At 37.4% G+C, this 11,449-nt stretch overlaps 1 protein-coding gene across 1 annotated transcript; it reads right to left on the minus strand.

Moving 5' to 3' along the window:
• Positions 1 to 1,961: 1,961 nt before the first annotated feature.
• On the minus strand, positions 1,962 to 10,291 carry LOC145770786 (ataxin-1-like). The gene is made up of 3 exons (XM_082582508.1): positions 10,172 to 10,291; positions 8,252 to 8,439; positions 1,962 to 6,990 (listed from the first exon to the last, which is right to left on the minus strand). The coding sequence occupies exons 1-3, from the start codon at positions 10,242 to 10,244 to the stop codon at positions 6,805 to 6,807; spliced, it is 447 nt and encodes a 148-aa protein (XP_082438634.1). The 5' UTR covers positions 10,245 to 10,291; the 3' UTR covers positions 1,962 to 6,804.
• Between the last annotated feature and the right edge of the window lie 1,158 nt (positions 10,292 to 11,449).

Consider the following 11,449-nt stretch of genomic DNA (forward strand, 5'->3'; position numbering starts at 1 on the left):
TATTTTTAATTTTATTGAAGTGTGGTAACTTGAACCCAATTCTTCAAAGTTTATCTGCTAACACTAAACGTTCAACGACATTTTTTTTACAAGAGTAGTGGACAGTTGTGTGTTTGTAATGTCATTCGCTATTATGTGTGCGCCAGCAAAGAAAAATAAAATTGAAGAAATTGAATAGAATAGACACATAAAAATAGGTTCAATTCTACAGAAAAAAGGAAATTCACATGCACATTTGGAAAACGTTACTCTGGACAAACTTTCGCTTGCATGATTTTTGGGAATGTTGTAAGTGGATTTAGGATTTCCAATGATCTATCGTCTTAGGTTTTCCACACAAGCTTCACATGCAGCATGTGTGGACTGTGGAGCCCATGATTTGTCCTGACCACCCAGGCGAATTTTAAAGTACGGTATGTAAGATATGCTTGTTTCACAAAACTTGTTATGGTTTGCCTTTGGTTAGGAACAGTTGTAGCCTATAACTGTCACATATGTAACAAAGAACATCAGGGTCATTTTCACACTTTTTTGAAGATGTCACTCTGCTACTTATTCACACCACAAACAGAATTAACACCTTGCTAATATGAAAAAATCTAAATACATGAAAATTCAAATAAGAATGAGTCATAGACAAATTTCACATAAGCTTAAATCTCCACGTTCAGCGAATAAGATAAAACCGATGTTATTTATCAAAAAGTAGAATGGTAGCCCACTAAGCATTTAGGTGAAAGTGAATGTAACCCTGCCTGTAAGGGGTGGTTTATTGACAGTTCTCAGAAGGTTCATTAGTTGGATGGTCTACCATAGACAGATGGTCTAGGTGACTCTTTTGACAAGTGGACCACCTAGCTAGGGGGCTTCTGACTAGTGTATCTTCTGAAGGTAGGTCGGTCACTCTAATGGTCATGGTGTCATCATACATCTCTAAATGTTACAAAATAAAATCATTTCCATGAATATGACAAATTTTCAAACATTATTGGCTCATAAGGTCTTTATAAAACGGTAACAGTAAGAGAAAATTCAGCCAAAAAGCCAATATTATGAGAAAAAATATCATGCAAAAATCTCAAAAACCTGATGTGATGGGTAAAATCTGATGTGATTTTTGAAATTAGCAGCCTCAATATACCCCAATTAATCACATCTTACATTGCAGACACAAATTTTTTTTATCTTTTTTGTTGGCCTGTGTAATTGTACAAAGTGACATATGAGAATCAAAACAAATTAAATATAGAAAGTCTTGGGTCTGGGATTACTCATTTGGAAAACCAAATGTAGCTTGCCTGGCAGAGTTTGCATTGATGAAGTCCCTTGATATATCGTTTACATTCAAGCTAGAGACTTCCTCTTTGTGTACATGCAACAGCAACAAATTGTAAGCTACAATCTGTCATGAGACATAGATGTTCTTAAACAAGTTTTTAAACGCTTCATTGCTGAAAATGAACGCTCGCTGCAAGCATTAGTTGATGGTGCTAACAGAATCTACAAACTGAATCTACTTTAAAAGGGGAGGGCAACTCAAAATAATTGTTGTTGAGTGATTTTATAAAGGGAAGAATTGAAGTAAACGTTTTAGCTCAGTCTACAATATGTATTTCTTACTTTGAGCTTGGGGGGCATTGCCCCCCGGCAATTACGGGCCTGCGCGTGGTATGGTGGTATTATCGCGTTGTGACCATACTCTATTGGCAGAATTTTTTTTATTAGAACTTGTTAACACTTTTAGCTTTCAATCAGAGCAAAGGTGTAGCTATAAGAAATGATAGACCTGAATTTGCGTTTACTTACACTTGTGTTGTTTTATAAACTGGTGAGAAAGTTTATTTAAGTGAACCACATTCCTACATAAGTCAATCAATCAATCAATGTTTTATTTGTCAGTAACAGGAACATAAGTACATGTTTGAAATATGCAACCTACACAGTGCAGTGAAAGAATAGCCTACACAACACTATAGGTCTTCTTGATGATAGAAGGCCCAAAATTATTTTGGCCCCGAAGCCCACAAAGGGTTTAACACAGCACTGGGCATCATGTTATGTTATAATGATGTAAGCTAATTAACCTTCTGTGATACAGAATTTTTTGTCGTGAATATTATTTTGAGGCAGCAATGAAAGATTATAATTAGGCTAAAAAGGAATAGCTGAAATTGTTATATCGTATTGCAAAATGTGCAGTAGCTTACATGACCTTACAAGGGCACCATTGCTCCCCCTGCCCCCCCCATCCACAGAAAAATTGAGGGCAGGGGGGCATTCGCCCCCCCTGGGCATAGTGCGGACGCCTTACCAAATTTGTGGTAAATTTTAAGCTCTGTTGAAGTTCCGTTTGCAGCTCCACATAGGTAATAGGCCTATGTTAAAGGCTTACGTTAGGGTTGTGGTACCACAAAGGTTTGGCCAATGAAAAACCTTTGATGTGGAATGGCCTTTACTTCCAATAGCTTTCTATACGGCATGTTGGGTTGGCCCTTAACTATAAGTCTACAAACTAACAAGTATTAATATGCCTACCGGTACCTTAAATTTATGCATCTATAGGCCTACTGAGCAAAATCAAGAGACTTAGGCTATGACTTTATTTTCCGATCTGTTCCATTCAGCTTTGCGTGCCCACCAAAGGGCTGCTTGAGCAGTCTTTGTGTACAGGGAGTTTGTGTAGAATATGAACATCGTCATGGCGCGTTGCTGTTACTTGTTAATATAATTGGGATGGAGATGAATCGCATTTGTGGTTTTAAATGTAAGATTATTTCGATAACAATCACAAAAAAAATCATCATTCTAAGTCATGTAACTTGTATTTAAAAAAGTACCGTACCGCGATACTTTTTGAAAATAGTAGGCTACCGGTACCGCGGTACGATTTTTGACCAGTACCGAGTACCGGTACCGCGGTACTTTTTAATTGTACCCTGCCCATCTCTGGCAACTGGACGAAGCTGCACGAACCTGGCTTTTCATCACCAGCACTAACAATTCTCTGTAAAAGTTTAGGAGGGGCCACTTTTTCGTAACTTAGGCTAATATTTTCTGATCAAATATATCGACATAAAAGTTAAGCACAAATAGTCTCTCCTTGAATTTTCGAACTCGCAGGCTTGGTAGGTCAATTCTTTGAAAGAGATCAGTGATCACAAAAAGGTTATGAACTACCGAATTGTAGATACAGTAGGCTACTAGTCAACTTTTAAAGCAAAAAACTGTCCGAACAATCACTGGGCAACATTTTCCAACTTATTTTTTATTCCTTGCTCGTTTCAAGTTTACATAGACTAATGTGGCCATGCTGAATCCAAATCTGGTGTTAGATTTTTTCTAACACATCACGTTTTTGAGATATGATAATAAAAATACCTTATTTTTGCCAAAAGTGGAAGATTTGGCGTGCCGTTTACCACCAACCTATGCAGTGCCATAGTGAAAGGTTAGTGTTAGACAGGCCAAAATAGCTTAAATAAGGTTACTGGACAAGCATTGCCATAAGCCTTCTTAAATCTTTGTTATTTCATGCAAAACATTGACAGGGGGGGGGGGGGGGTCAATTATACTTTTAGCGTCACTTTTAGCTTGATATTATTGTTTTGTTAATAATGTTGTTTCCAAAACAAATTAGTATCAAAATTGTAGTTTGTAGATGTATTTCAGCTATTTATGCACTCCATGGCCTGGATTTCTGGATGTAGCACAATATGAATGTGTAATAAACGTAACGTCAAACCTTACACTTTTGGCAAAAGTAACAATTTGCTGTTATCGTTTCTCACAAACCTGACGTGATAGGATAAATCTGAGGTCAGATTTGGAATCAGCATCCCACAGTTAGTATAAGTCATATATTTTCATTTGAGGAATAAATTTGATGTTGCCCAGTGATAATTTGACCGAGTTCTTGCATGTTTTCACGATGTAGTCCAAGTTATAATTACCGTAAGTCTAATTTCGGTCGCAAACACACAATGAAATAAGCTTCACAATGAAATAAGGTTCTTCTTAAAATATACGGCAAAGCTATCACACAAATAAACCAATATCATTTAAGATTCTGTAAAAAATTATGTCCAATACAAGCGCTACAACACTGATTATGATCAGAAGCCAACCAATCCAAGTACAGTCCTTTTAAATACATTTCAGGTTAAATACAATCAAACGTCTACGTTGACAAACAGCTTAATTTCCATGTCGGAGCTAGCAGCCTACGCTAACATTCTGAATAATTATCTTCAGTGCAGTTAAGAGCTTGCATTGTATAAAACATTGTAGGCCTACACGATGCCAAGCTCAAAACTACATTCTTTGGCTTTACGTTGGAGCCAACTTGATCTTAGAGCCGAAAATTCGACCTCCAAAGTGCTGCCGACCCCAGCGGTAAACATTCATTCTAAATATAAAACAAAACTTACAAAATGCATCAACAGTACGAATTGTTTGCAATGCACACAAGAAGTAGCGAAGAAACGCTTGTAAATAAAAGATAGCATAAACCAGGGGTGTGCAATCTTTATTACAAGAGGGCCAGATATAAATAACTGGGTGACACCGCGGGCCGCACGTTTATTTAACATATGATTTCTAGTAGTTACAGGCACAAAAAAGTAGTTTTTTGTTAACGCATTTCAGGACTTTGCTCTCCATTCAACGGCACCTAGTGAGTGGAATAATTCCCCAGCAACACTTCAACAATCGGAAACTTTACTCTGCCAATTTCGGTAACCGGCCCTGCGTCAAGATCCTCTACAAGTATGCGAAACTACCAGGAATAACCTATCAAGGCTTTGTTATTCCGAGGATAAAGATTCAAAACCAACAAAGTTAAGACGCATAAATTTCTGAAGAAAACTGCTAGCCTATTCAAATTTATTGTCTTTAAACGAGTTTAGTGAGAAGTTTGCAGCTGGCTTGTTTTCCCAGCGGCTTTTTTCCAAATTTCCTATAATAGAAGTGCTTGCAATTCGAAGTCCATTTTTCAAGTGTTCGTCTGTCAGAACCGATCGATAGGAAGATGCCATGGGAGGACGCCCAAAATGGGCGTCCCCCCATAGGGAGACGCCCATTTTAGAAAAAAATTGTTCACACAAACACGTTGAGCCAAAAAGAGCAATTTTTGAAGCCATGGATTTTTTCAAATGTGGAAAGTCATCTCAGTTGAGACGTTTTCGGTAAAAATCGCCAAGATTCATTTTTAAATACTTCGCTTTCAAATCCGTTTTTCTCTTGAAGATCAATAAGCTCAAGTTATATCTGCTGGTGCTTTGTCAATCTCTGTATTGAATGGCGAATAGAACGTACCAAACAAATGTCCATGAGGTTTGAAGTCCTTGAAACGAGCTAAAAATTCATACAACAATTTTTGAAGTTGGTCTGCAAATTCAGTTTTCTTCTCAGGATGCATTCTATAGTCTCTCAAAGTTGGAAAGTGAAAAAGATTTCCTGTCTGTACGTGAGCTTTCCAAAGTCGTAAATTGTTCATAATGCCTTTTATGTGACCATACATTTTTACGTTCCAAATAATTAAATACAATGGATTAGCGGTGGACGGTAGGAGATTTCCAAAATGGTTACTAAAAGGTGCGAAATCTACAATAATCCGCTCCACAATGAACTGTTCACATGTACCAGACTAAACTAAATTATAAACACGTTTCGCGGGCAGGACACAATTCAAAATTGGCACATCTGCGCGGGCCGCACGTTGCCCACCCCTGGCATAAACGAATGGACAGTTGGACACCGGTCTGGGATAATTCGGGGACAGCCTTTTCGGAGAAAACCGATTCAGTGCCTTCTTGACAACCCAGCTACAGCTTCTGTTTATTAAGAGAATTTGAAGGGATCATTACTTTAGGCAGGCGCTTTTTGTGTATACCTTCTCATACCCATACAAACGAAACGGTTTATGTTGTAATTGTTTCACAGTGAGGTATGTGCAAATTAACTGAAACCTTGCGGGTATATCGCTGAGACTCTATTATAAGCTAATTCCCTTGAACAGATACCGTTGTGGAATTTTTTAGAGAATTTCATCTCCATACAGACAATTGTATTTTCACTGACAGCGTATTAATCATGAAACGCTGTTTGACAGCAGTTTTTTTCACTGAAACTTTTCAGTCATTTGTCCGAAATCTTCGAATAAGGCTGTCTCCGAATCGGAGTCTCCGAAACAAGCCATTCTGAACAGACACAAATGTAACGTGTAAAATAAAATGTAATATATAATCTGTCTAAGCTAAATACTCAAAACGTTTAAAATTTTAACGATTAAATTGTTAGATTGATTAACTTCTGTCATAAATAGTTTTCACAAAAATTGTCAAAAAAACTTTTAGATTGATGTTAGAATATTACCAGAGGGAAAGCTGCCAGCTGGCCATCCAAAATAGAGGCAGCAACGCAGAAATATAGGCTGTAAGAGTGTAAGGCAAACATGAAGTGCTTTAATGAAACACTATTGTATTTGTATGTAGGTTAAGGTAATAAGGTATGACTCCTTTCAACATAATTCATCACAAACGTCAATATGAGGTGGAAAAAGAATACACCATCGACCCAAATAGCTCATACAAAGTCAATCACAAGCATTCGAACTATATCATCAAAATGAATGAGCACATTTCACAATATGGTACTCAAAGCCTAAGAGTAATCTTGGAGGGACATATCTTAGTCTTACTCCTTAAACCAAAATTGAGCTTATACACGTAATAGTGCATGAGTTCGGAATATTTGGCGACAACGATATAGGCTACAAAGTACAGCAAAAGTAAGATTGGTTGGGTGTCATGAACCTAAGCTCGACTCAGGTTCAGCGGTAGATGACTTAAGTTTTAACGAAGCACACATATCCCCTTCCACCAATTGTTGACAGTTTAATTTGTAGCGTTGAAGAGACATGTGCGGCTCTACAGAGCACCATCCTTTGCTGTAAACAAAAAACGGATGCTCCACTGGGGCTTCAACTGTAATCTAAACAACAAAAAGTTGATGAAATTAATAGGCTATTACTAGTTCTGGGCGTGATCACTAAAACACAATTAAGATGAAAAACTGAACAATAGTACAGCTTTTCATTAGATGTAAAAAAAAACTTGTTGTATAATAAATGTTGTTATTATGTAACTCAGCGGTTTTCAACCTATTTTGCACTGCGACCCCCTAAGAGCAATTAATGTAGCCTCTCGACTCCCCATAAAACTGTTCAATAAAAGCATACTTAATGCAAAACCTAACCAAAATTGACTCAAGCCGACGTCCTATCTATATCTCGTTTCGCAGTTCTAATGCAAACTTTTGAAATCTGAAACGTCTTTTTGTGATGTTATTACTGGTTTTATTACATTTCCTCCAATTAGTATTTCCATTTCCTGTCAAGCTTAGCTAGATTAGGAGTAAAAATTTTGAATAAAATCTATATTTTTCAGTAGTTGAACTGATAACAGCCTTTAATGGATTTATTGAAATCAGTTTCAGTGAGATGGTTAGTGGTGCATATAACAAGCTTGTCAATACGTGGGACTACTGTTGAAAGAACTTTCATACGAAGTACACACTGAGGTTTTTCAATGCCATTGGAAACGATACTGACAAATCCGTATTTGACATAGGATCACTGAAAACCTAAAAACTAAACAACCTCGTTTTTTTGCTACAGCATGGTTACTGGTAAACGTTATTCTGCACAAACCAACGTATAAGTACTTTGTGGAAAATATAAAATGCTTTCCAATTGTTAAAGCCTTTGTAACGTCTAGAAGCTTAAACAGTAGGCAACTTCAGGTCGAGCAATGGTCAAAGCGAAAAAATACAGTTGTTACGCATTTCTCAAAAAAGAACAATTGAAACAAATAGTCACTGAATTTCCAGGCGTCTCGCAACCCTCCAAAAAACGGCTTGCGACCCCCAGGTTGAAAACCACTGAGCATTGAAATAACTGATTAAAAATATATATTCTGGCTCATTACACGACACATTTCTTCCAGTAAAATATCCTATTTGCAGCTTGAATATCTACTCAAACAAACTCAATAATCCTAAGGTTCAAAACTTTATTGCTTGAATTGGCCAGCACTGAAAAAACTGGTTGACAATACACATGGTTTCTTGTGCTAAACTAGCACAGCAGCCCATCGTGAACAGCACTTTATATGAAATGACCCAAAGTAAAAAAGAATTCATTTGCATGAATAGTTGTATGCTTTTAACAAGTACCCTAAGTTACAATATGTACCGGCAGTTTTTCCTTTCCAACAAGAAAAAACACTAATCCCAAGCAGCTCTTCGGGTTATATTCAATTTTTGCAACTGTGCTGAAATCAAGTTTTAGATCAGGACTACATTCTGTGCTTTTTCTGAAGTCTTCCTCAGTTAAGTCCTCCACACATTTTATTTCATTGGTTGCAAGCTGTACTAAAGCACCTGCAAAAGTATTTTTATTAATTTATTACAAATTAGCTTTTTACACTGGCAGCTTGATCTATAACCAACCACTCGGTCATGCAAATGAAGGGAAAGATCAAGCAATGTTAGTTTAACTTCTGGCACTTAAAGGACGTACACAGGGCTGCAGAGCCGCTATAAAAGAGGTCTAACTCCAGAGCTGTCAGGCTTTACACCAGTAGATCCGAAGCTGTCGGGCTTTATACTAGTGGTTCTGGAGAAAAATTTAACAAGTGTGTGTGTCCAAATTACGTACATTTGCTAATTTTTACATATATCAAAGCTTCTTAGAACACTGCTTTTCAAAACGACAAATATGGACAATGTGATAATTCTGCTTTAGTAATTCGTGGAACGTAGCATATCAGCTTCTTAGCTTACACAATTTTAATTGCTTTCATGTGCTATGTCTCTTGAGAGCAGTAACGTTGACAGGGGAGTTCAGGGAGTACATTTTTATTTGGGCTCGGGACGAGATGCCTTTAAGGGCCGTAACCTTTCCAAAGGGCGGAATGGCCTGTTTCGATGAGTCCGATTCGGTGAGTCCGATCTCTATTCAGTGATTTTTTTCAAATTTTTTTTAAAATTATTGGATACCGTAGCCTAATTATCATTGCCGTTTTAGGGTTAGGGGTTAGAGGTTAGGAACTCACCGAATCGGACTCACCGAATAGTAGCAGACCCTCCAAAGGGACAGGGAGTTTCAGGAAACTTTCACGTATTTTTTGGATATAGTGCGTTTTTCATAAAAGTGTCTTGATTTGGGTCTCGAGAATCTTGTTTGTACCGGACCTAAATTATGCTCTCAACGGCCCTGCTTGAGAGTACGACTGTACATAAAAACATCTCAGATATTGTGTGAATTTTTGTTTCATACTCGACTAGCAGGTAGCTACTGAGCTTGTCTGTGACTAACTGCGTAGTGCGTATTACTTCACACTCATCATACAAAATACATACCTGCTCAAGTACTCATTATTTCACAACGCAGACAGCAAAATCCGCCATTTTTACATTGATTCTGCAGAACGTTTGCAGACATTAAATCAATGTAAAAATGATGGATTTTGTTGCCTGAGTACCGGTACCAACTAATAAAATTTATCTGTATTTTTTATTGATTCAACGTTTGCGTACAGTTAAGTTACATACATCTGTTGTTTAGCCAAGTAAAACAAAAATTAAATGGATTGATTGAATCCTTATCCTCGGACTGGGAAAGCTTCCTGCAGAGCTTAATCCTGGCAGTTTCGCATACTTGTAGAGGCTTTGAACCACTGACGCAGGCCCGGTCACCAAGATTGACAGCTCTAGTGAAGTTTCCGATAGTTGCAGTCTTGTTGCCAAAGAATTATTCAATCCATTATTAGCTGCTGAATGGAAATCGGTCCTTAACGTGCGTTGCTCAAGTGCACACCTTGAGAGTCGAACAAGCATCAATTGATCTTGAAGCTTCTTCATTCCAGAAGTCACACGCTAACCAACTGAGCTATCGGTTTTTAAATTTGCAATTAAAAAGAAACGAATCAATAATAGCTATTGAAACTAATAAAAGTAATGATTCTAGAATGTTTTATCCTTCGCATGACATCACAGTATGGAAAAGGCTGTGTATCAAATTACAGTGGTTTAAAACCCATGAAACTCAAATTCATAAGATAGTAAAAAACTTGTGGCCTGGTTTGTAACACATGTAACTTGTAACACAGACCTTTTTCAAAGTGAGCTGGATATAGTCCACTGGCTTGCTGAGCTGCAAGTGTATTTTCTTTGCCTTCTTCCATGATTGATAAACCAATGACCTAGCTTCTAACAAAGATACAAATATCCCATCTGTCAAATATATATAATACAGTAGAACTAGGTTAATCCGGATTCGATTTGACCGGCGATTCCATCCGGATTAGGCGAAGATCCGGATTAAGCGATGACGGTTCTATCAAGCCTGACGTTACCTATACAGGAGGGTATCGGTAAAAATCACCGAAATTGAACGCATTACTTAGTGTGGTCATCTGCCAATTCCGAGACGCGCGATCACCACATTAGCGACCCAGTGACAGAGTTCTTTTAAAATGCAGTATGCATGTAAAATGAATGTATTTGTAGACTCTGCGTCTAACGCAAGAACACACTGGCAAAAGTTACATCTTCAGACACGCGTGTCGGAATAATCTGTAGTCACTCAAAACTGTTGAAAACAGTTACCGAAGACGAGTTTCTACATGGAAAACTTACAAAAAATCACGGTCAAATCCGGATAAAGCGATAGAGAAAGCGCAACTTTTGTCAGGAATAGGCGAAGATCCGGATTAAATAATCCGGATAATCCAAAGCTGTTTCTCAAGAAAAAGATTACAAATCATTTGTACTTCCAGTTTTATCCGGATTCAAAGGCGAAGATCCGGATTAACCAAATCCGGATTAACCGAGTTCTACTGTAGTTTGTTATATACAAAATAAAAATTTGCACATATGTCTTTTTTGCTTTTCTAAAGAAGCCAATTGTTGCAAGGCAACTGACTGTGTGATACTCTAGAGCAGTGTTTCTCAACCTTTTTTGGTCCAACGCCCCCTTTATAAACTGGCGAAATTTTACCGCCCCCCCAACAAAAACGATTAATTACGAAAAGCAAGTATATATTTGCGAATTTAAGACAGATGTACGACCAGTCCAATTGATGTCAAGTCATCTTGTTGTATTGCGATTTCGAAAGTTGAATTCTCTTCAGCACAACTTTATAACAGGCATAGTAAAATCTTCAGTAGGTCAGTTTAAGAATGAGACTTCTATAAAGCACTGATGAACCATTTAGAAAATTTCTACTTTTTATTATTATTATTTTTTTTTTTACTTGTCTGTTCCTCGCAATCAAGCTTGTTGATTTCTCTCTAAACTTAACTGCTGCATTCTTAAGCTGACCTACTGAAGATTTTACTATGCCTGTTATAAAGTTGTGCTGAAGAGAATTTAATATTCGAAATCGCG

Source organism: Aplidium turbinatum, chromosome 5 (assembly GCF_918807975.1).
Source record: "Aplidium turbinatum chromosome 5, kaAplTurb1.1, whole genome shotgun sequence".
NCBI classification, from domain to species: domain Eukaryota; kingdom Metazoa; phylum Chordata; class Ascidiacea; order Aplousobranchia; family Polyclinidae; genus Aplidium; species Aplidium turbinatum.

Coding starts and splice junctions, on each gene's coding strand:
- LOC145770786 (XM_082582508.1), bottom strand. CDS start 10,244: ATGGAAGAAGGCAAAGAAAATACACTTGCAGCTCAGCAAGCCAGTGGA. Junction 8,440..10,171: donor TCCAGCTCACTTTGAAAAAG/GTCTGTGTTACA, acceptor ATACTTTTGCAG/GTGCTTTAGTACAGCTTGCA. Junction 6,991..8,251: donor TTGGAAAGGAAAAACTGCCG/GTACATATTGTA, acceptor TTTGTTGTTTAG/ATTACAGTTGAAGCCCCAGT.